Raw genomic sequence first — 26286 nt, 5'->3', positions numbered from 1 at the left:
CCTAGTACCCAAGGTTTAGGATTATTTTCTCACATGATAGAATGGATTACCCTTGTTGGTGTAGCGGTACTTCAAACTTTAATGACCAACAAACTCAAAAATTATCACGACCCAAATCCTAACCTGACGTGATGGCACCTATCGAAAGTACTAGGCAAGCCGACATTTTAAAAACACTTCCAATATTACACAGAAGATAATTCAAAAGTTCATAAATAAAGCAGAGTTTTCGAAAACAGAGTTTAATCTCAAACACAAGTGCGGAATAATAGCCCCAACATCGGGGTGTCACTAAGTCATGAGCAATCTAAGCAACAAGTCTAAGAAATAGCGTCTACAAGAGTCTGTATCAAATACAAATAGAGAAGAAGACAAGGAGGGACAAACAAGGACTGCGAATGTGGGGCAACTACCTCGTAAATCTCCAACAATCAACCGAGCACGAGATCAATGCCCACCGTATCCGGAAATACCCGAATTTGCACATGAAGTGCAGGGTGTAGCGTGAGTACAACCAACTCAGTAAGTAACAATAATAAATAAGGAACTGAAAGATAGTGACGAGCTATACAGATATATTGCATTTTCAGTAGTCTCAACAAGGAAAAATAGACATGCTTCCCAAATCCGGTAAATCAAGTCAAATCAGTTTGTTTAAGTCATGTTCAAGTAAAGACCGGATAAAAATATCTTTCACAAGTTTTCAAACAATGATATAAGGCAACTGTGTGCATCAATAATGAAATCATATACAGCCTCTCAAGCAATCATCACTCAGTCCTCCCATTCTTTCCAACCTCACAATCACTTCCTCACAGTCACTCATTCCTCACAATAACTCGGCACCTCGGCACTCGCACTCAGTAGGTACTTGTGCTCACTGGGGGCGTGTACAGACTCCGGAGGGGCTCCTACAGCCCAAGCGCTATATCAAGCCAATTATGGCACAATCATTGAAACATGCTGCGGCGTGCATCCCGATCCCATAAATATCCTCACAATCAGGCCCTCGACCTCACTTAGTCATCAATCTCTCCAGTCTCTCGGGCTCTCAAAAATCAGGAAAAATTAGCCCAAACAGCAATAACATGATGTATCAATAAGAATAACAGAGATAAAGATATGATACGCGAGTAAAAACTGTGACTGAGTACAATTAGCATTTGGCAGGCAATTCAACATGTAACACGGCCTCTGTTGGACCCAACAGTACCAACATATAGCGTAGACATGGTTTCTAACATGATTTACAATCAAATTTCTATAATACATAGAGAGCATATAGCTAACAACAAGATATTCAACTTTACAGATTCAACGGGACATACCAAGTCGCATTCCCCTCGGTGCACGCTCACACGCCGTCACCTAGCATGTGCGTCACCTCCAAATAAATCACATGACACCAAGATCCGGGGTTTCATACCCTTAGGACCAAATTTATAACTGTTATTTACCTCAATCTGAGAAAAATGCTACTACAAAATGCCTTTGCCTGGCGAATCAGCCTCCAAATTCCGCGAATCTAACCACAAACAGTACAACACAATCAATACGGGCTAAAGGAATCAATTCCATAAGAAAAATACGAGATTATAGCTCAAAATCCGAAATCGGCTCAAATTCGGCCCCCGGGCCCACGTCTCGAAATCTGACAAAAGTCACAAACTCACTCACGAGTCTAACCATACCAAATTTACCAAAATCCGACTCCATTTGGTCATCCAAATCCCCAAAATTCACTCTCCAAATCCCTAGCCTCAAACCCCCAAATTTCACCTCAACACCACATAATCTAGGTGGGAAACACAATGGGGAAACAAGATTTATGATAAAAAAAAAACAAGTACAAGAAGCTTACCTCAATAATCCTCTCGAAAATCCTCTCCAAAATCGCCTAAGTTCGAGTCCAAAATGTTGAAATGAGACTAAAATTGCGAACCCTTGTTTTTAAACATTCTGCCCAAGCTTTTAGCACTTGCAGCCATCTATCCACACCTGCGGAACCGCTTCTGCGGCTAAATTCCCACTTCTGCGGAAGTCACTTATCCAGCTGCCTCCGCTTCTGCGATCACAGGACCGCATCTGCGCATATCGCAGGTGCGGAAATACCATCGCACCTGCGGATCAAACTCACATATGCGCCCTTCTGCCCGCTTCTACGACCATCGCAGCTGCGGGAAAGTCTTCGCACCTGCGACCTCTGCTCAACTCTTCCTTGGTCGCTTCTACGATTTATGTCACGCTTCTGCGGGCTCGACCTGCGGCGCCCACTCCGCAGGTGCGGTTATACCAGTAACAGCAACACTTCAGCTGTTTTACCAACTCAAAATCAAGTCCGTTAACCACCTGAAATCAACCCGAGGCCCCCGAGACCTCAACCAAACATACCAATAAGTCCTATAACCCGATACGAACTTAGTCAAATCCTCAAATCACCTTAAACAACATCAAAAACATGAATTACACATGGATTCAAGCCTAATGAACTTCGAAATTTCCAAATTCTACAAACGACGCCAAAACCTATCAAATTACGTCCGATTGACCTCAAGTTTTTCACACAAGTCATGAATGACACCACAAACCTACTCTAACTTTCGAAAATTCAATCCGACCCCGATATAAAAAAGTCAACTCCCGGTCAAACATTCCAAAATTCCAACTTTCGCCAATCCAAGCCTAATTCTACTACGGACCACCAAATCATAATCCGGACACGCTCCTAAGTCTAAAATCACCTAACGGAGCTAACAGAACCATCAAAATTCAAATCCAAGGTCGTTTACACATAAGTCAATACCCGGTCAACTTTCCAACTTAAGATTTCAACTAAGAGACTAAGTGTTTTAATTCGCTCCGAAATCACTCTGGACTCAAACCAACTAACCCAATAAGTTATATAACAGCTGTAGAACACAAAAGAAGCGAAAAATGGGGGAATGGGGCTACAACTCTCAAAACGATCAGCCGGGCCGTTACAAAAATAGGTAGCAAATCGCACTTGCTATTTTTTTCTTTCTGTTAAAATAATGCAGAAGGAAGAAGGAGAATTTAGAATTTTCGTCAGGAAAATCTAAGAGAAGAACATGTATTTAGAGCATAAAAGATTGGGGTTAAATCGAAGAGTTGCAACTCTTCCTTTAAAGCTGCAACTTAAAGTGGTTGTTTTACAAAATGGTTATTTATGCAAACTGCAATTTCAATTTTTAACGGGAAAATCAAAACGGATTAAAATTAATAAATCAATCAACCACACCCGAAGCCAAAGTCGAGTCGATCAAGCAATGACGACACGGCGCGGGGCTTGCCTTCTTCTTAACTATTTAAGAGCTAGAAGAATTGCAATTGAATAAAGAAGAATATTTTGTTTAAGTATTGCGCAAAGTTCATTCTTTTTGCATCGAATTAGATATGGCGTCGGGTGTATTTTATTCTGATAGCTTTTGGGTTCCGGGCAAAACCTCTTCTAGAACCAACCCTTTATTATGAGGGTTTCATAAGAGAGGGCTCTCTTATGTTTACGGTACTCTTGAAGAATTCCGGCACTAGCATTTGAAGTTTTTAGTAAACTTTCAAATGATAAAATTAATTCATCGTTTGGACAAGAAACAAAATAAAAATAAAAGGACTTCATTTTATTCCTTCTATCTTCAAAGTACATAAGCGCTCGTTTGCTGAAAAAAGAAATTGCCAATACATGTGTCTAACTTGTACAACTTGTTTCTACGGGGATAGCCATGCAGTCCCTAGTCCCGACGAGACATTGTTATTCCCGGGTCTCGTAGTTCCAGTTTTCGTGGCAATCACGTTGCGGTATTCTCATACTATTTCCTCCAGTGTTCGAATGCAAAGTATGCGAATTGGAACACTGGAAGTCTTGCTTCGCCAGGTAAAGCACTTACGGTAACTCTTCGGGCCACTTGCCTTTAGCCGCTTCTAACCTCTTTTGAGGTTTTGAATGATCACCTTATTGTTCGATTCTGCCTGCCCATTAGCGCTCGGATGGTATGACGAGGATCTAATCCTTTTGATTTTCAGGTCTTCAAGAAACTTTGTTACTTTGGAGCCTATGAACTGTGGCCCGTTATCACAGACAATCTCCTTTTGTATTCTGAACCGGCAAATTATGTTTTCCCACAGGAAATCGACCACTTCGCACTTAAGTATCTTCTAGTAAGGACCTTCTTCAACCCATTTCGTGAAGTAATCGGTTAAAATTAAAAGGAATCTTACCTTTCCAGGACCTAACGGCAGCGGCCCGAATATATCCATCCCCTATTTCATGAATTGCCATGGGATAGTACCGAATGCAAGAGTTTTGCCGATTGGTGCACCAATTGTGCATGGCGCTGACATTTGTCGAATTTTTGTACAAATGTCTTTGCGTCTTGTTCCATCTGGGGCTAGTAGTATCCTGCCCTAACTAGTTTTAGCACCAACAAATCTACACCGGAGTGGTTCCCACAAATCCCTTCATGGACCTCTCTCATTATGCAGTCCACCTCTGAGGCTCCTAAACATCGGGCCAGCGGGCCTTGAAATGATCTCCTATATAATTTACCACCTAAGAGGCAATAACGGGCCGCTTTGATGCATAATGCTCGGGATGCCTTCGGGTCTTCGGGCAACTTGCCATGCCGAAGATAATCAATGAACTCATTTCTCCAGTCCTAGACTAGGTTTGTTGAATTTACTCCACAATAGTCATCCACATCCAGTACGAAATGCATAAGTTGAACTACAGTACTGGAGTCGGATCCTTTTATCTCCATTGATGACCCCAAATTGGCCAATGCATCTGCTTCTACATTCTCTTCTCTTGGGATGTGTGTGATCGACCACTCACTGAAATAGGCAAGCAAAGTTTGAACTTTAATGACATATTGTTTCATGTGTTCCTCCTTTGTGTCGAAAATCCCATATACTTGGTTTACTACCAACTGGGAATCACATTTGATCTCTATGACCTTGGAGCCAAGTCCCCGGCCAAGTTCGAGTCCTTCGTCCCCCCGGACTAGAACGACACTTACCTCTACCTCTGAGACTGCTAAGTATATTAGTAGTTGTTCACCTTCCCCCAACTTTGATAGTAGCGGGGGTCTTGATAGATAACATTTAAGGTCTTTTAAGACCTGTTGACATTTTGGAGTCCATTAAAAATTGTTCTTCTTCTTCAGAATAGAGAAGAAGTGATGACATTTTTTCGAGGATCAAGAGATGAACTTGCTTAGAGCGGCCAATCTTTTGGTTAGCCTTTAGACTTCTTTTACATTTGTCAGCTGGTCCAGGATGTTCTCGATGGCTTTGATCTTATCGGGATTTACCTCTATCCCTCTTTATGAAACCAAGAAACCTAAAAACTTACCGGAGCCAACCCCGAACGCGCATTTTTCCGGGTTTAGCTTCATGTTGTGCTTCCTCAGGATGTCAAAGGTTTCCTGGAGGTGTTTTAAGTGATCACCTGCATTCAAAGACTTTAACAACATGTCACATATATATATATATATATATATATATATATATATATATACACACACACACACTCTTCCATTGTTTTTCAAACATCTTGTTCACGAGCCTCCGATTAGTGGCTCCGTCCTTTGTAAGCCCGAAGGGCATCACATTATAACAATATGTGCCGAAGTTCGTTATGAACGAAGTTTTTTTCTGATCTTTCGGGTTCATCGTAATTTGTTTGTACCCGGAATAGGCATCGAGGAAACTCATTAACTCGTGCCCAGCCGTTACATCAATCATTTGATCGATGTTTGGTAGTGGGAACGAGTATTTAGGGCACTCCTTATTCAAGTCTTTATAATCTACGCACATTCAAAACTTATTATTCTTTTCAGAACTACAACTAAATTAGCTAACCATTCGGGGTACTATACATCCCGGATTGACCGATGTCAAGACGTCTAGTTACCTCTTCCTTAACAAACTTGTTTCTGACCTCATCTATCAAGCATTTTTTTTTGCCTTATCGGAGGAATTCTTGGGTCCAGACTTAGCTTATGCACGACCACCTCTAGCGGGAAATCTTTCATATCCGAGTGCGAACATGCAAAATAATCAACATTAGCTTTAAGAAAAATAATAAATCCTGACCTGAGTTCGGGATTGAATCCTGTTCCCAAGTAAAATTTTCTCTCCAAGAATTCTCCAAATAAAGCCACTTGTTCGACTTCTTCTGTCGTGGACTTGGTCGCGTCTGTCTCTTCCGGTACCTGAAAGTACCTCGGTACCTAGTGGGACTTCGACGACTCCTCGCCTTTATCATCTTCACTCGCTCATGAGCAGGCGCCGATTCCTGTAATTTCTATTGCTGGGCTCCTTCCTTTTACTGCTGGAAATTAACACTGCGTTCATTTCTCTCACTTTTGATTGATCTCCTCTTATTTTCTTGATTCCCTCTAGAGTTAGGAATTTCAGTAGTTGATGATATGTTGATGGTACGACCTTCATCTCATGTAACCATGGCCTACCAAGAGTTATGTTGTAGCCCATGTCGCTATCCACTACTACAAATAGGGTGGTCTTCCTGACCCCTTCAACGTTCGTGGGCAGCAGGATCTCTCCTTGTTTGTCACACTTGCCAAGTTGAACCCGACGAGGAGCTTTGTTGCCGGAATGATACTTCCAATTAATTTGGCTTGCTCCATGTCACGCCCAACCTCGGGAAGCGCGCCCGGCGCCCAATCGAGTGAACCCAACTGAGCAAGCCTTTTGGACACTTTCTACCCAATTCACTACGATTAAGGAAACCATGCTTTCATTTATTTAGACAGTAGGAAAGATCGTACATGCAACATTGTTAGTTCATTTTATATTACAACCCTTAAACCATAGTTAAGTTTCCAATATTTCATACAGTTACAGCTTAGAAGAACAAGAGTTTAGAATTACAACACAGTTCGTTGACCCATCTAACACCCGTACATAACCCACACAAACATCTATGGAGCCTCTAAAGATACAAAAGACAGTTATGATAATGCCGGCAACAAGGCCCCGGCTATACCTCAAAAGTGGTAATTTATAACAAAAGACATACTACATAACCCCTGGAAGAAAAGCAGCTCACCAAGATTGCTAAGTAAAGGATGCTCCGCTACCTACATCGGCACTGTCTGCTATGGAGCCACCTACATCCATTCAAAGATGTAGCGCCCCCGGCAAAAGGGACGTTAGTACCATGGAATATTACTAGTATGTATAACTAAACACCATCTCATTAGAAAGAACTATCATACAAGAAGAAAGAAATCATAAAGATTAATCAAAATCTTTAAACGATCACCACATCATCAAATAAAAGGATCACATAACTTTCACATAATTTCCATAGCTTTAGGTTGGGGCATTTAATACTGTTTATCATCATTCACAATACCACCGCTTTCTTGCGCGGAGTCTGATCACGACTCGATCGGCTAGGTTGCCTCATTTGAGACATGTATCTCAATCACAATCTCATTCTTACTTTCCGGATTCAATATCAACACAATACTACCATGTGTGCGGCATGGCGTCCGATCATGGCCCGATCGGCTAGTCCGTCTTACCAAGACGTTGTTCCTTTTTCATTAATCATCTCATTTCAATCTTTATTTCACATATATCAATTCATAGGCACTTGGGGCCACAATTATCACATCATACTTGGCACTAGGCCACATTTCATAACTCAAGCTCTTTTTCCCCACATTTCACATCATTTCCACTTTCAACGTTAACCTTGCAATTTAAGATAATAGGCACATACAAGAGCAATTCAAGTTGTAAGCATAGAGAAGATTTCACATAGTTTGGCATAACAATCTCAGTTTAAACTTGACTTGAAGTCTAGGCATTTCAACACATGGTTCACATTCTTCACACATTCTTAAATTACCAAGAATAGTATATTGAACACATTGAGACACACCTTTCACGTATGTATTTGCAACACCAATTCATGTGAAATAACAATAAATACATCAATCAAATTTCGGTCTTACAACATTTGCATGGACACCAAAGGAGCTCAATTTCTAAGAAGAGGGGTTTTTGCCATACATACCTCAATAGAGCTTTCCTTAAATTCTTACAAAATTCCGGAACTCTTAGCAACTTCGATATATTTTATGAGAATTACAAGTTGAACCAAAAATTAGATAGATAATTAAGATTCTAGCTCATTTGAGTATATTATCAAGCACTAAGTGTGCATTGTGATTTTAGGACCTTTTTGTGAGAGGTTCTATCATCCTACACCCCATTTGTTATATTTTTAGCTCACAATCTCCCCGTACCCTTTTATCATTCATGCATGCAAGATAGTCAATTTTTATACCCATGAACCCACTTGTTAATTACTCATTTTAGTAGGAATTTCGAAATCAAAGATTAGGGCACAAGTTCTTACCTCATAGAATGAAGGCTTAGTAACTTTACTTGATAATCTTCAAAGATTTGGGCAAGGGTTGAATGAGGACTTGGTGAGGATCACTTCCTCTCTCTAAAATTCTTCTCTCACTGTAAATGTAGTAGAAAATATCATAAAAGGGTCTAATGGGGGTGTTTTTAATGAGACGGGGTTGGGTTTTAAAAGTTAGAAAATAGGAGCCCCGACTCAATCTGCGGTCGCATATGCGACCGCATAACTGTTATGCGGCCCGCAAAAGGGACCGCAAAAATGACCCTCGAAGCTTGAATATCCTGCCCGAGTATGCGACCAAAATGCGGTCCGCATACCTTTTCTGCGGTCACATAATGCACCGCAAAACTGCCCCTCCCAAAAATTCCAAGGAGGTTATGCGATGACTATGTGGCCCGCATATCGATTATGCGATCGCATAATTTGGCCGTATAGTTGTCCTCAAATTAGCCAACATTCTGCCTCACTCTGCGATAGTTATGCGGGCCGCATTGCTATTATGCGGAGGCATAATGGGCCGCAGAAACGCGCTTATCTGAAAACATTTTTTCTTAACTTGGCACTACGAGATTTCGGGTTTTTGAGTAAAAATTTTACGGGGCCTTACACTCCAGTACTCTCCATTGAATGATGTTGGCTGAGATTCCTGGTTCAACCAAAAAACATTTAATCTTGAAATCTAGAACATTAAGATACCAGGGCATCATTATGCGGTAGAAAAAGTCTGTTGGCATCGTCCTCCGTGAAGGTGATGTTGTCCTTGGCAACTTCCTAGAGTCTTTTACTGTAGGTAACCAATAATTTTGTCTTCTTGGCCATCGAGAAAGTTACACCATTGATTTCTTTCCCTCCAAAAATCATGTTGATCGTCAACTGAGGAGGGTCTTCCCCTATCTTCGTGGGTTCTGCGTTATCCCGGCTATGGCCGTAATTGTTATTGGCTCGGTCACTTAAGAATTCCCTGAGATGGTCTTTCTTTAATAGCGTTTCTACCTTCTCGCACAGATGCCGGCAGTCCCTAGTTATGTGGCCATGAGTCCCATGATACTCGTACCATAAGTTAGGATCCCTCTGGCTATGATCGGATCTGATTGTCCTTAAGAATCTCGACTTTTTGATATTCCTCACCGCCGCTACTAGCTCTACGATGTTGATATTGAAATTGTAATCTGACAACCTTGGATAAGCGGAATCCTGGGTCTTCGATACCTCTTTGTCTTGCAACGATCTGTTGTTTCGGCCACAATCAATTCTTCTTTCGGGAGTGAATCTATCCGAGGACCGAAACCCTTTACTGTCGCGTCCCTCGGCACTCTCGTAAGGCAAAAATTGGACTTTAGAAGATTACCGGTCTGCATCAAAATCATCCTTGATCTTATCCCGACTCTTGTCTCAATCCCGCCCCTTGGTTGAAGTCGAGAAGCCGAGCTGATCATCTTCTATCCATATCTTTGATTCATAACGGTTATGGACATCCGCCCATGTAGTCGCTTGGAATTTGAGCACGCTTAACTTTCAGGAGGCATCAGAGTTACTCGGGTTCAGACCTTTAGTGATTGCCTCTGTTGCCCATTCGTCTGGCACGACCAGTAACAACATTGTTTCTTTCTAGAATCTAATCACGAACTCCCGCTGCTATTTTGCCTCTCCTTGTGCGATTCTAAATATGTCCGCCTTCCAAGCTTGGACCTTCTTGGCCCCGGCATGGGCCTTAATAAAAGAATCTGCGAGCATTTCAAAAGAATTTATTGAGTGCTCGGGTAGGAGTGAATACCATGTCAGGCCCCTTTCGTGAGGGTTTTTCCAAATTTCTTCAGCAGAACCAAATCAATCTCATGTTGAGCCAAGTCATTTCCTTTCATCGCCGTTGTATAAGTTGTGATGTGCTCCTGAGGATCTGAAGTCCTATCGTACTTTGGTATGTCCGGCATCTTGGACCATTTCGGAATCAACTTTGGTGTTGTTCTCGGTTTAAACGGCAATTGGGTGTGCATTTTGAATCCGTATCTTCAACACTTGTGGTGCACCCGGAATCTGGTCCATTCGGGCGTAAAACTCCTTCGCATTCTAATCCATCTGCTCGTTCATTTCCCTCATGAATCTCTTGAGTTTGGTCGAAGGGATCATTACCGTTGTTGTTACCGAATCCGCTGCCGGTACCTCCTGCTCCGTCGAAACCGACCTCACCCCTCGAGGTGTTGCTATCGACTCTTGAGCTGTTTGATTTGTGGGAGCGTTGGGAGGAATTGGGCCTCTCCCATTTGCGTTGTTGGACGTACCTGATAACGCCTTGCTTCAATTCCGTCATGACTTGGTCCTTCCTTGAGAGGTGGCCCATGATGGCTTTCTGTTGCTCTCTCAAGATCCTTACCATTTTCGCAATGTGTTCGTCCTCCGCATCATCGGAAGTTGGCTCCCACTAATGTCAGGGATATTGTCCGCCATGGACCGAAGTTTCCACGCCCCTCTCGTTGCGGGTGTCGCTGATTGAATCCTCATGCTAAGGCAGATTTTCGTGTGCCTCAAATTTATGTGCGATGTTGACACCATTAGATTCCATTTTCAATTGTTGTTATGTACCAAAGAGTCAAACGAGTTAGTATAAGATGCAAGGATCAACTCAATTAAGCAACTGTCTAAACCCCACGGTGGGCGCCAAATTATTTACTCGTAAAACGATATAGCTGAATTTGTTACGTGGTTTATAGACAAGCGAACCGATTTGATTAAAAATGGTAAATAAATAAGATTAAAGACAAGACTTAGCGTAAAAATCATAGGAAATGACAGGTCTGACTTCGGAAGCCATGCCTCCGAGGACAGAAATAATAACAATATAAAACATAAGCAAAGTTGTATTCTTTAGCTTGGGAATTGAATGTAGCATAAGTTTTTTCAGAGATTTCGTGTCCTACAATGGTTGTTGAGCCTACTATTTATATCCGGATCTAGGAAAACCAGATCCTCGGATTGAGCCCTTCATAAATGACAATAAATGGGCCAATGATGAATATGTAACGGTATGCTATGAATGCAAATATTCTATGAAACGGCTGCCCATTTAATGCCAAGAAATATTCTTCATTAAATGCTTTCCGATGGCAAACATTCGATCTGCTCACGTTGATTGTGCTCCTTTCGGGGTTCATCCGATGCCAATGGCAGCTGTTGCTTCCGGTACTGGTTGTTACTCGATTCATCTTCCGCCTGTCTTTGGTTCCACGTGTCGCACTATCAGTCAGTCATATAAGCCAATTTTACCCAATACAATTTGTAGGCAACAATACATATGTGACAGAGAGAGAGACGAGATAGAAGAAGAAATATTGGGAAGGAGAGGGAGAGGGAGAGGGAGATGACAAAGAGAGGCAGAGAGAGGGTTACAGGGAGAAAGAATAAATGAGAAAGTCGGTTTTGTTGAGATTTAGTTATACAATTCTAACTTTTTTGGGATGCCTTTGCCAAACGTAATCTCAAGCTAAAAATTTGCCAATTACTATTCTATATTACCACTTGGTGTCAATTTTTCTTTAATATGTACTCGATTTATTGATTCTTTAGCCCATGTGCAGGGCTCAAGCCCAAGATGGCTCTCGCCCAATTTCGTTTGATTTTTTTCCCAGGTTCGTATGTTTTGCATGAGTCACTTCCATGAAACTGTCATGTGTTTTAAATATAATAATTTAAGAGTAAAAGTGCTCAACTTTGATAAACATAAATGACTAAAACGACTCAAATATATATTTAAAGTACTGAATTAGACCAAACCTTAACCTAAGTCATTATTTCTGTCATTTTCTCTATGATTAGGAGTGTAAGACCTTGATGTAAATTCAAATGGGGCAATAGTGACAAACGTTACGGCAAGACCACAAAGTCCCAACTTCGTTGCAGTCCACATCGATAACTTCTTGACTTATGCCAATGCTGTTGCCTTCCTTCCACTGTAATCTTCTCTCCTCTAATAGTATTATATAACTACAAAAACTCGATTCTTTCTCGTTGCTTATTAAACAGCAATGGAAAAAGGAGAAAGCTCAAGTGCTAAACTTTCAGAAGATGAAGTCTGGGCGAAACTCAGTAAGCCCTATTCGTTTATTTCTTTGTCGTATTTTCTTGGTATTCGGTGAAGAGTGGTAATCAAAATTGCGACTTGTGGTAAATGCACAATCTTGCATTGTAACACTGAAATTATATTCATTATTTCGTGAAACTGGTTAACTTCAATTTCAGTTACTATTCACAAGGATGGTTCTGTTTAGAAAAATGGGAAAGAAAAGTATTTTCTTTTACCTGTTGATAAGTAAATTATGCAACTTCAGTCATCTGGCTACTTTCTTTTGGTATGAAGAGAATCCCCACAATTGTAACAAAAAGATAATGCTTTTTCATGTTTCTTGAAGGACGTTAGCGCTTGAAGTAGCCTACCCTTTGCTTATTACATTTTTATTTTGTTTAACAAATTGCATGTTGCTCCATATCAGTTAGCATTTATCTAGACAAATCGGTTTTGACCTGGAACGCCTATTTTTAGACTTAGTGCATTTGTATAATTTAATTTTGGAAGTGCTATATGCTTGTTCTTGTATATATATATATATATATATATATATATATATATATATATATATATATATATATATACATACAAAATCCATGTGGTTTGGCTTTGTTCTGTCATGGGGCCATAGGGGGAGGTGGAGTGGTGGGGGTGATGGAGTATGACCGGTTAACAGTCTGTCGGACCAAGATATATAGTTTGGTGAAATGCCCATGAACATATAAAATCATTGATAGGATCTATATAGAGGAGACAGAAAATCCTGTAATTTACATGGCGAATTCACAACACTATTAATCAAGACTAGCCTATTAAGTACCTCAATTTCTGGAGTCTTATTGATATTTGGTGATGCTTGATTTCGGTTTCTTAATTGTGATTGCAGAGATATAGACTCTATTTGAATTTCTATTTGTTGTTCCCTTGTTCGATGATTTTGGCTTCTTAGAAGTACAAGGAAGATCAGAGTTGAGATAGATATTGCTTATTGACATGCATTTATCCTTATAATTATAGTACCGGTGGACTCTCGCTATTCAGAAATTGAGTTGAGGCTGAAGGAGACCGTAATATGCAGTGAAGTGATGAATTCCTCTTCTGAAAAGCAAGAATGGTGTAAGATAACAAGGAATGTGGATCTAGTTTCTGCCATGATGCAAAATAATAGGTAAACATTTCTGGTTCTATAAATACTACATTTTGTGCTAAGTGTATATTGTTCATGCTGTGACTGTAGTTGCTTTAGGATAATGTTTTTAGGATGATGTGTTGATGATTTATCTAATAAATAGAGAAGCTAAACTATTATTTCCACCGAGTTATTGGGTTTTAGATTGTTTTGCATTCTCCCGCCCAAATCGAATTTTATAGTAAAAATCTAAGTTGCTATGATACGGTAGTTTAGGTGCCGCACCCGTGTCGACACGACACTAGTATGGGTATGGATATGGGATCAGTACCGGATCTGGTCAAACGATTTTGGGTACTTTGACCAGGACGGACGAAAAAATTCGAGACAACATACAATTTGATTCCCGAAATCAGAACCAAAACTAGGGTAAATTTGAAGAAAATAGCATACCTTATCTAGGAAATCAATCCTTTTCTTATCTACAACTTGAGAATAAAAAAGAAATCCACGCTTTACAAGCTATACATAAGTATTTCACAAAATTTCTCATAATTTAGATATATTTTTATGTTTTTGAATTATTTTAGCTGGATCCCCGCACCCGTATCCGTACTAGGATCCGTATCCCCGAATCCAAGAAGTTACATGTCGAAGGATATGTCCTCTAGATCCACACCCGTGTCCGAGAAACTTAGGTAAAAATACTAGAAAAGTGCCGCTATATGCACACTATCTCCTGCCCTGAATGAAAAATGAAAAACAAAAAACTTTCGTGTATGTACTTGAAATGCATGTCAGTGTTCTCTCATTGTTCTTTTAGTATATTTTGTATCAGCAAGAAGGCAAATGCTGTTTTTTTTGGGTTTTCTTCAGCGTGACCATGCATACAGACATGTTCTTAGGATTTAGCCTAGAAAATCCTTGAGTGTTCTCTCCGGAGATTAATAATTTGCTAAAGTAACTTCTTGAAGCATGCTTTCTAAGTTTATTAGTTGAAGTTTCTGGGACTGATGCTCAAAGAATCAAGTATTCTTGTGTTGCATTTTCTCTTGGGGAGAGATTGAACGTGTTGTAATATTTCACTTAACCAGATCTGCGATCTTTCTTCTAATGCAATTACTGTGCCAGTTCCTCAATGTGGACATCCCAATTTCTTAGGTTGAGTGAGTATTTTGAATATTTCAATAGTTATGCATGGTAACCTACACAGAGCTTGAATAGAAATACTTGATCACATGGCCTGGAGTTGTTGGTTCAACTACCTTTAGTAACAAGGGGCAAAGATCATCAATCCTCTATCTGATCGACCTAGCCTACTGTGGAGTGCACTGGGTAGAATATAACAGTATACATATTTACCAGGAATTATTGGATATGGGGATTGGAGGGAGGCCTGAAAGATACTGTGGCACACCAAAATTCAAAAGAAGGTTGTTCTTTCACTTGATGTGCTATGAGGGGTGCAATATTGATGGAGCACAACTCAAGGAGAGAAGTTAAATTTTTATGAGTTGATATTGTTTGTATAAAGAAAGTAGAGAAGATACTTATTGACCATGTTACATTGCAAACTATTTCATAACTATGGAATCTTGTGTGTTCACATATTGATATATTGATCGTGTACCACCAAAGACAGTACACCCTCTCTTTTAAAAAGATTGTCCTAGTTTGACTTGGCACAAACATTAATAAAGAAGGGAAGACTTTTAAGATACGTAGTCTTAAATAAGCTATAGCATTTGTATGGCTGTAAAACTATTGAAACTTGTGGTGTTAAACTTGCCATAGCATTTGTGTGGCTATAAATGCTTCCTATTAAAGAAATATTGGAAGATGCCAATCTTTTTGAAATGGACTTAAGAAAATAGTGCCAATCTTTTTGAAACGGAAGGAGTAGAAGAAAATATCACGATCTGGGACTGTGGATGCAGCAAGGAATAAAAACTAAAAAGTCATCATGGAGAACTATGCTTCTTTGTATTTTCTAGCTAAGTTGGAATGAAAGAAATAGGAAACTCTGTCATAGTCGTGACTGGAATACAAGTAGTACAATGAGATTTTTTGGTGCCATGAACTTTTGATTTAAAGAGAAAGTCATGGTTGGGATAGCATGTAGCCAAATATGGTTAAGTCACTCGCTTGGAACATATTCTTCACTCCAGCTTGGTGGTCAATGAACGATATTACTGATCAGGAAATTTTTTGTTTGTTTTTGTTGTATCTGTCAATTGTCTCAACCAAAGTTGTATCTGTGTTGACTATCTACAACTTCTCTAATATAGTTCAAAAGCAATTGTTATTGATGGAACGGTGGTTCAGGATGAGCATGCTGCTGTAATTAAGTGTGGCAGTGAAATTTCTCTGGGCCCCAGTGATGAAGGTGGGTGTTTTTTCTTTTCAGATTCTCTTTTGTAATTTTAGCCTTATACAATTTTCGTTATCTGCTTTGGTGTCTTTTTTTCCTGTTTTATTACCTACAGTAGTACTCTCTTAGGTGTGTTTTCCGGGAGGTAAAAGGAAATCAAAATCTTTAATCGTATGCTGCTCCACCATGAGCTGTTTGAAGCCTAAACCTGCTAATCTCTTGTTATATGTTAGTGTTGTACTAACAGCTTAGATACATATATTGTTAGCTAATACTGAGTTTGGTGTTCCTCTTCAAGTCGAGCCTTAGTGCAATGGTAGAGTTGCTAAGCATGGAAGTAGCCTCTTTTTTTTTTCCAGAAATAAAGGGAAGGCTATGTACAATATATGCCCATCCTCTTTAAATAATTAAAAATAAAAAAAGAAGAAAAGAAAAAAGAACAAAGAAAAAAAGAAAAGAATGCCCGTCCTCCTCCTACCCCAACTCTAGCCGTAGAGCATTTCATGCACGTGTGCGCCCTTTATGTTCCTCAATCGTATTGACATTTGAAAGATGTTTCGCTGGTCATATTTGATGTTTGTATTAACTTACAAGCTATAGATTATTAGGATAATGAGGGTTTGATGAAGAAGATATCAACTCTCATCATTTTAAGAATGTAATCTCAACCCAAGTTTCCAGTCAGAATTTTATCAGAATTGACATATTTTATGGGTATTAATGTGTGGCTTATAGTATTATGCTTCAATGCTGTTAGGTTTTGTGAAATACCGACTTGAAATGATGCCCACTGAGGAATCTCGCAGATATATGCAGGTGAATAATTAAACTCTTAACAAACCTGTTTCTCTTCATGATTATCCGTTTATGCTTACTGACTATGGCCTATTGTTCTGCTAGATTTCTCTCGATGTTGAGGATGCAAAATGCTGTATCTGCTTAAATATCTGGCATGATGTTGTCACAGCTGCACCTTGCCTTCACAATTTCTGGTTAGTGGGTTCGATCTTTTAGCTGTTCGAAAAACCATTTGAGTTTTGATCCTTGGCTAGATGTGCTATCATTTATGTTCTTCAATCTTCCAGTAATGGATGCTTTTCAGAGTGGCTAAGGAGGTCTCAAGAGAGGCGTTCAAGTGTTTTATGTCCCCAGTGCAGAGCAGTTGTACAGTTTGTTGGAAGAAACCATTTTTTGCATAACATTGAGGAAGTAAGACGTGAAACTAATTCACTTTTGCCCTTATTTCTAGTTGGAAAAATTTCCTTTTTAAGTTAATTTATTCAAGTTGGTGATTAGTTTTATCAATCTTTTTAAATAAATCATACCCAATTCAAGTGTTAATTCTCTAATGCTGTTCTGCCTTTTCTCTTAAAGAACTTTTAGCAGACCTAAGCCTTTCTTTGTGGAAGCATTAGATGCATGTTATAATTCATTGTGACTTGTACTTAAAAGTTTATGCCCTGATTATGCAGGATATACTGCTTGCGGATCCTTCCTTGAAACGCTCGAGTGAAGATTTTGTGCTGCTTGATTCCTGTGCATCAATAAAATCACCTCTTGTAAGTAGTCTAAGTTATCATATGAGATGCCTTCGGAATTTCCTTAGATTTCATTACAGTTCTACTATGTATGATTTTTTGTATAGATATTTCCTTCCCAAGTCGTATGCTAAGTAGTTTATTTTATCACTACGACATGTCTTCAAAATGTCATGAAATTTTGTAACAGTTCTACTACTTTGTATGGCTTTTAGGTAGTCGTTTTTCAAAGTTGTATGGTTGATCCTGTGCTTCCAAACATCTTTACACTATCTTGTCAGGCACTGGTGTTTTGTGACTAAATGATTGTAATTGTTTTGCACTGCAGTATCTTAGCTATTTCAGGAGTTTGTCTTCCATTTCAAGTTTAGAGGAGTGTCTGTAACATGTCATTATTACGCTAATCACATATTATTATATCTTCAGTATCATGAACGCTCGACGACTTGCTTCCTTTTAAACTTGGTAAACATACTAACCCCTAGGAGCAGGTCCTCAGCAGTAGAAAAAGTCGCCGGAAGAGGGAACGTTCTCCATCAGATGCAGCAAATAGCTGGGAGCCTTTATGCCCTCAGTGTGGTAATAACATTTTCCTCAATCTAGATGTTATTTGCAATATGAATTGATATAAAGTGCAACGTGTTGACTTGTCCAGAAAAAGTGCTTTGTTGACTTATTGGGCAAAATGTATAGCCCATGTAAAGCTTGATATAATCTAATATTGTTCTCGTGTGATTTAAAATTTATATGGTTTTTAATTCTGTGTTCCAACTATTGAACTAAAATAATTCAATGGTTATGAACTTTGAATTTCTAACATTGAATAATTTACATTCAGGCATTGAATTTGGAGGTTTTCAGTGCAATGAAAGTACAGTTCATCTTCAATGTCAAGCATGTGGTGGAATGATGCCCTCTCGATTAAACATTGGAGTGCAACAACACTGTAAACTATGCTTCCAAACTCTTTGCTCTTATGTTCTTGTTGCGAAATATCTTTTCCTCAACTGTGTTTGTGTGATTTTGTGTGTGCCCGTTTCACCTTAAATGGAAATGTCAAAGCTTCTATTCCTCTTTGAATTGTTTAGCGTGTGAGACCTAAGGCGATTTGGCTTTGTAGGTTTGGGATGTGATCGAGCATTTTGTGCTGCTTATTGGCGTTCTCAGGGAGTCAATGGAAGCAATTTACATCCACTTTGCAGTCCTGAAACTTTCAAGCCTGTAATTACTTAATTCTGGTGTACTTTTCTGATTGCGAACTGTGTTTTGGTTATACTGGTTAGAAAACTTTAATGTTTAGAACGTCATCATCCAACTGAACTTGGTATGTTACGTAGTTGGAATGAATTTTTTAGAAATTTATTTTGATGGCCTATAAGAGGACTTTGATGTGTTCTTACTCTGGCACCTGTATTGTTCTGGGAGCTTGGGTTTACTGAAAAAATAAAATTTGTTGTACATTCAAAGCACCTAATGGTTGAGGGATGAAATTGCACTGATTTTTAACAGCTACGAAGAATTGCCAACCTGAATAGGTGCAAAGCCCAGTGATTATATCTTGTCCTTGTTTATCCTTGTAATTTCTTTAGTACGATAACCCTCTTTGTCCACCCACTTTTGAGTGGAGATAATCCTGAAACTCTTTTCTGATGGACTTGTCACCTCTCGTTCTCTTCTGCTTTCTGCTTTTTCAATTTAATCATGCAAAGTCAAATGACCACGTCCCTCCTTATCCTCTCTCTTTTTTCCCTCTTGTTTTGGTTGATGTTCCCAGAACCCACTTGTGGGATTACACTGGGTCTGTTGTTATTGTTTTGGTTGATGTTATCTCCAAGACTGGCATCTGTGTGACTAAAAGAGTTCTAAGTTGGTGGAATAGTTGAGGTAAGATGGCCTTGACACCAAAATCATGAAAAGGGAGAACTCCGAGTTGGTAAGGTGGTCATAGTTATACAAGTTAACTTGAGGACATGATCTATAATTTGATATTTCTTCTCCTTGTTTCTTCATTTGATTGCTCTCTCCCTTTTCCTTTTTGTTTTTCTCCTTGATGATGGTAATACTTTTGTTTGGTTACTTACAGCATTTACATTTGCACTCTTGATTTTTATCTAATATGTCAAATTGATGCACATGTTTCTGCAGATTGCTGAACGTACAATTACTAGAATACCCTCCTTGGCACATGAGAAGAATCATTATGAACAAAATGTATGGCTTATTTGTTTTCTTTATGTTTCTTTGGATAGATTGTTATTAGTCTCAATGCTTTAGTTGGAGTACTAGGTCTCCTAACTCTAGATGTGATCCTCTAATAGATCACTGAAAGATGCATTAGAGAGATGACAAGGTCGTTGCAGGATGTGGTAGCTGATTGGATTTTGAAGCTGGATAAGCGGGAGATAGGTAATCCGACCATTGGAAATTTGAGAATCAGTTTCTTTCTCGTCCTGTCTTTTCTGGTATTCATTATTGTATATTCCTCTCTCTCTCTCTCTCTCTCTCTCTCTCTCTCTCTCTCTCTACAAAATGTTACTGCCTCTAGTCCAGAAGCTCTAGGAGTTAAAAACACTTCGAGAAATTGGCAGTCTGGAGAATTTTACTTTCTTCATGGAAGCAAGTATAAAGATTGTTTTCCAGTGTGTTTACCTACTTAAAAGTAGGATTTAACCTGATTGGCGCAGTAGTTAGAGCTCCTATTCATCTTAGTCCTTGCTTCCTCTTTGTCCGCTTTAATACTCCAAAGGACATTACATATAGGAATTGCACTTGCTTTGTCCATTCTAAGAAATACTGTCACTTCCCATTATTTAACTTTTAACTTGGTCCTTGTTTAACACTTTATAAATATCTTGAAGCTAGAATTCAACTTGTAGCATTTCCACTTAGTTTCTAAGTTTCTATATCTTATTAGTCATAGGTGACCTAATGCTTGTCCTATTCCATTTAAATAATCGGCAACTTGAATATTGAACAATCGGATAGGTGGTGGATCAAGTCCGTTATTGACATGATGGAAAGAAATAGTGGAGGTGAAAAAAATTATCAGTCCAAAAATGACTATCGGTTGCTATATATCATATCTTTGAAGATGGTCCTCATTAGAAACCAGCATGAGCTTACAACGATGTTATTGAATTATGAAAGAAAAAAGCACTTTCTAACTTTCTTCGACTTTCGTCCTTTAATTGAATTGTCCTGCTATATAATGTGTGCTTCTGTTTCCTCAGATCGCACAAGGATGCCTTTGAATCATGCTGAGATGATAACTTCCAGTACATATACTTGTAGGTGAGTAGATGTTTTTGGATATATTGAATAATTTAACAAAGTTCTCATCTTGGGTTATTGGGATTTTTATATTTCTGGAAATTGTGTCATTTGGCACGTGATGGATTCCAATTTGACTTTGTGGCTACTTTGCCTAGAAGTTAGGGAAAATGTCTGTTATTCGATGAGATCATTGAGATTTCATTTAGTGAAGCAATTTCTTCCCGCTGATCGTCTTTTTTATTTTTTATATTATGTACAGTGAGTGCTATGACAAGTTAGTCTCATTCCTATTGTACTGGTTTAGAGTTACAATGACAACACATGTAAGTTTCCTTGTTGACTCATCCGTTATTTCATCTTTTACTTGTAGAGTTTTATCAGAAGCTGAGCACAATACGAAAGAAGTTTTTATCTAACATGGCACTGCAGCACGCATTTTTCTGTCAAACCAATCTTAGCTCTGGCTTCTATAGTGTCAATCGTGGTCTCAAGCTCTAGATTTTTAATGCTCTATTTCTTTTCTCGTCTCAGCTTTTACCTTCAGAGGTAGGTCAAAGAGAAGACTGCTGGTATGGATATGCTTGTCGCACACAGCACCATAACCAAGAGCATGCTCGCAAAAGGAACCATGTCTGCCGGCCAACAAGGGGTAGTCATATGTAGAAATTCTTCTTGATAGTTTTTCTCTTTGAAATGCCCACTGTCTTGAACTCGAATGCTAATTTCTGGTCTTATTTTGACGTGGTCTAACCCTATCAACTGCTGATGTGATGTGTTTTCTTAAAATGTACGTACATATATGTTTCTTTTTCATGTGTTACTTACATTTATTCAGCTGTGTAGCTTATACATAAATCTTACAAGTTCATAAAATGGAATAAGTAGTGCCATAGTAAAAACTAGGCGTGACTTTTTAAACAGAAATGAGCTCGTTTTCACATTTATGGCTGATAAAAGTCTCGAGAATCGTTATGCTTTGTGGGAGGAAACTTGAGTGGCATAAATAGAACTTGACACTGAACGGGAGTTCCATTTTTGCAAAATTATCCCCAGACCAACGTCACTGACTATTCAAATTTATTACAAAATGTTGCTGTGATATGTCATTTTAAAATACACAAATACCGTACTTAAAATAACAGTTTGCAAATTATTGCATCAAAGAGCAAAAATATAAGCAAACATCAACAATAAACTTTTCTTAGGATGTCAATTGTTATACTGCCCTTCTACTTAATTGTGCATGTGTATGTTAATGGTTGAACGTGATGAGGATGCTTGTAATGTAGTTGATGCATTGTTAGGGGTGGCAATTTGAGCCCAAACCCGCCCACCTCGCCCAGAAATTAATGGGTTGGGCTACAAACATATTACCTTATAGGTCAATTTGGGCTGGGCCCAAGTTAACCCAAGAGAAATTTTCATAAAGCACTATCTTTTGGTAGTAATTAGCCATCTATAGATACCATTTGCTATATTACGGATTATAGATACCTTTTGTGTGGTTATAAGATGTATTTGATGTATTTAAGCTATGAATGCAATAGCAAAGATAGGCGTGAATCAGGGAAGTCCAGCTAATCAGTTGTTGTATTCGACTGTATTCATGGAGTGAAACATGGGATTACAGCTGGACAGATTATTGTATTCGACTATATTTACGGCGTGAAAAAGGGGATTACACTGTTTTTAAAACGGAAAGTGAATCAATTAACATAATAGATTCCTAATATAACTCAACAAACTCAATTATAACACACAAATTTTGTATTTTCAGTTATAAAAAAGATTCTCAACCAAAAAATACCCCAAATACATAGCAATCTTCAGAGAAATTATATAATACATCTTAATACATAAATTATATTAATTAAAAAAACATATGAATACATTCATGGCATATAGCGAGACAGTGAATATAATGAAATACATATAATACAGCGGGATACAGTGAAATACAATAAAAAAAGACAATGAATACAATGAAATACATGGAATACAACGAGATACATTGAATTACAATGAAAAAAACGACAATGAATACGATGAAAATACAGCGTGACACATTGAAAATACATTGAAATATATTAACAGAAAATCAAGTTGCTCAGCCCCAAACTCCGTCGTCTTTGTTCAAGAACAAACCCTAATTTCCGGCGAATCCGTCGTCGAGCAACAAAATAATCCACCTAGTATCCGGTCTACTATATCATCTTCCAAGGGTATTATCATAGGGAGCTACCTCTCTTTCATCGGAATTAGAAAATGCACAGCAGATGTTTGAGGACCTTGCAGCGTCACTCAGAGACCGCATTCGCGAAAGAAACAATTCGCAAGTTTTACCAATTAGTCACGTTGCAGCTGATGAAGATAATTCTTTGAGAAGAGATGCTGCTATCATACGATCAGAACGTCAGATTCTGGATTCAATTGTGGAGACAAGCTCTGCTACGTCATCTGTTCCATCCTCTGGGATGTATCAAAGTAGAGAGAGAAAGAAAATAGTGTAACTGATTAGGGTATTTAGTGGCTTAGGGCTAGGAGGTAACCAAAATTAAATATTTTGCTATAAACCTTAAAAGGTATCTACAGAATATAATTTTTTTAAAATGGTATTTATTTAAAATAAATAAGGTGTTAACCTTTGCTATAGGAGGTAAAAATTCCTTCTAACCCATTAAGCAGTCCAAATACAACCAATGAAACTCACCCAAAACAAAGGGATCTCAACCCGATTTATCTAGAAATTTACTTAGCCCAAATGCAGCATTGTTCACCCGAGGGGTGTTTGTCTCTTCGCCAAACAATGAGTATTACAGGATTTACAATATCCTGATTTTTTCTTTGTGAAATTATGCAACAACAAAGAAATTGGGTGGCTTGAGGCTGGTCTTAGCTTGAATGTCCCAGTAATTTAATAAATGAATTCCGCCTCTTTTCCTTGTGTGCTAAATAACATATTTGCCCCTTCAGCTCCTTCTCCATCTCTTCTTCACTGAGAACACTATAATTCTTTCAATTTTGAAAGCGTACAATTCTTGTTTGGGGTTGAAAAATCCGAAGTTAATGGTTAATTACTGTTCAAATCCTTTGAGTGTTGATTATTTATACTTAAACTTTTAGTTTAAACAATACTTTAGTGATTTGCTTTAAAAATCTCTAAACTCCTTATAAAGTGTTGAAGAAGGTAAAGTAGGTCTTTTTGACTTGGTGTTATTTGGTTAAATTGGTGATTGAGAATCATTTGTGTTTGTATTTGAAGGCTTTGTTTCAAGTTTGAGATCATTTGGAGCTGGGGTGGTTCAATCAAAATTAAATTCAAAGAACATTTTATTAAACAACACAAAAAAAATTATGTTAGCTGAGTAGGCTTTATGAATAATTTAACAAGTAGGTTAAATGCAGATAATACAAATTTTTGCTAATCTAGTAGAGTTTTATGAACAATTGAACATAACAAAATCATGCCAATTGGGTAGACTTTGATGAACAATTTAACAGATAGGTCGAATGCAGATAATACAAAGTTATGCCAATATCGTAAGTTTAGTGAACAATTGAACAAGCATAAAATTATATCAATCGGGTAGAGCTTATAAGCAATTAACAATATAAGCATAGTCAATATAGCATAAACTATACCGATCCGGTAGAGAAATTCCCGAAGAGTTGTGCGGGTCCTAAAGTTATTTTTTAAATACATTAAAAAGTAGAGATAATATTTAAAGACCTGTCTCTCAGGACTGTCTATCACCCCATCAATAACTATGCCTCAATTCCGAACAATTTGGGCTTGTCTATATAAAAGTCACCACATTCAACCAAAGGATGTCAATCGACACCCCTTCGCCGAAAAATTATATTGTATTGCTAAATAAATTTTTCTATTTTATGTATATTTGCTATATGTTGACTCCCCTAAACTTTTCGGTGTATTCTTTTTTTATATTTTGACACCCTTAGTGAAAATTCCGACTCCAACCTCTATCACAGACCATGTCATTCCATAAGAGCTTTCTTTCGTTATGAAGTTATATCGAACTTATTTGCAATTTCTACGAATGCAATATATACACAAATCTCAGTTTAGTAAATTTCATTGCATTCACATATCTATAATGTGAAAATAATTGAATTAACTTGATTGCTTTGATTATTAGAAAATTTGCCAATGCAAAATTTGTTTACCTCGAAAATACGAGTAACAATTAAATTTGATTTATGGTTTTAAAGATATGTGATTTAGTTCGATACTAATTAATAACCAAGAAAACTAGCGTATGAATGAAAAAAATAAGTAAAACCAAACTAGTATGCAAGCCAGTCTCGACCTCGAGCTAAGATGACCTCGAGGTGAATCAAGAACAGTAAAGCAAGAATAATAAAGCTAAAGGACAATTCTGATGAACAATGAGCGAGAAAGTAAGCGAGTATATTCTTTGCCAATTATTGATCATCGTTACAAATGATTGGGATCCCCTTTATATATATGTGAACCCTAAATAATGTACATTTCTATTTACAGTAAAGAAACTTACTGGGACAGCTGTCTAACCGCCTAGTATGGATTCGTACAAATCTATTCCGGGATTTACGCCACAATCTTGGGGACGTGGCAGGAATCTTGCTCACTCTGTTACAAATCCATAACGGCATTATCTCGAGGCTGGTCATATAAGGATCCGATGTTCCTCGAACACTTAGTTCTTCGAGCCTCGTACTCCGTCCTCACGCTCGAACTCGGTCCATAGTGAGTCTATTCCTCGACGCGAGCCTTCTGTTCCTCGATATGAGCCTTCGAGCCCACAAAATCGGGGGCACCTGATTTCACTGTATACATATTGTCCCCGCGTTTCTTAGAGTAAAATGATAAGAAACGATTTGAACCTCGATTTTCCGGAGTCTCTGATGATGACGCCATTCTCGTGACGTAGGCGCTCGAAGTGACCGAAACGTCCCGTCGGTTCACTTTCCCAAAATATTAAATACGTGCCAGTAATGGTCGGCCACTAGCGTCGCCGAACTGTCGCCGTTTATCTATAAATACGAGACTTCTTTTTTGAATTAAGAACTTTACTTCTTCATTGCATTCTCTCTGATCCCTTCTTCTCTTCATCTCTTTCTCTCACCACCTTCTTCCACCACCCTTTAAGTGCCGGAAAACGCCCGGCTCCACCACCTTCCGCATCTTTTAACTTAAAACCATGGCAAAAACCTCTAAAACAGTTCCTCAAAAAGAGAAGGCTTCTTCTTCCTCTTCCCGGCCGATCAAACTTGTGGCGCCGCCCCTTCACGAGATCACTCCCGGCCCCTGTGTGATAAAGAAAGATTTCAACATTGAAAATCCCCCCAATATCCCAGGGCGATGCGAACATGTATCTCGATACATTAGTTCGATATCGAAGAAGCTTCTCAAGGCCATGAAGAAGGATAGTGGTTGGGGAGACGAGGTCGTGGTACAGATCCCCGACCCCAAGGAGAGTATCACTACTC

The 26286-nt window shown here is 38.6% G+C and overlaps 1 protein-coding gene across 2 annotated transcripts; it reads left to right on the top strand.

Annotated features, from left to right (window-relative positions):
* LOC109225628 (E3 ubiquitin-protein ligase CHFR) lies at positions 12229–21627 on the top strand. Of its 2 annotated transcripts, none has more exons than XM_019390366.1 (15): positions 12229–12502; positions 13500–13650; positions 15900–15997; positions 16740–16798; positions 16883–16974; positions 17068–17191; positions 17455–17541; positions 18006–18099; positions 18359–18466; positions 18641–18741; positions 19666–19731; positions 19839–19926; positions 20751–20811; positions 21053–21116; positions 21325–21627. In XM_019390366.1, exons 1-15 carry the CDS (start codon positions 12442–12444, stop codon positions 21454–21456), a joined length of 1386 nt encoding a protein of 461 aa, XP_019245911.1. In that variant the 5' UTR covers positions 12229–12441; the 3' UTR covers positions 21457–21627. The 2 variants fall into 2 exon arrangements, with proteins under 2 accessions (XP_019245911.1, XP_019245912.1); XM_019390367.1 differs by having other exon boundaries at positions 12230–12502; positions 18012–18099.

Source organism: Nicotiana attenuata, chromosome 5 (genome assembly GCF_001879085.1).
Source record: "Nicotiana attenuata strain UT chromosome 5, NIATTr2, whole genome shotgun sequence".
In the NCBI taxonomy this organism is placed as follows: domain Eukaryota; kingdom Viridiplantae; phylum Streptophyta; class Magnoliopsida; order Solanales; family Solanaceae; genus Nicotiana; species Nicotiana attenuata.
The sequence above is the reverse complement of the archived record's forward strand: the minus strand, read 5'-3'. Positions and strand labels throughout refer to the sequence as shown.

Excerpts from the sequence above, each read along its gene's own strand:
- LOC109225628 (XM_019390366.1), top strand. The coding sequence starts at position 12,442 with ATGGAAAAAGGAGAAAGCTCAAGTGCTAAACTTTCAGAAGATGAAGTC. Across the intron at positions 16,799-16,882 it reads AATCTCGCAGATATATGCAG|ATTTCTCTCGATGTTGAGGA; the intron begins GTGAATAATTAA and ends TTGTTCTGCTAG. Across the intron at positions 18,100-18,358 it reads GCCTTTATGCCCTCAGTGTG|GCATTGAATTTGGAGGTTTT; the intron begins GTAATAACATTT and ends ATTTACATTCAG.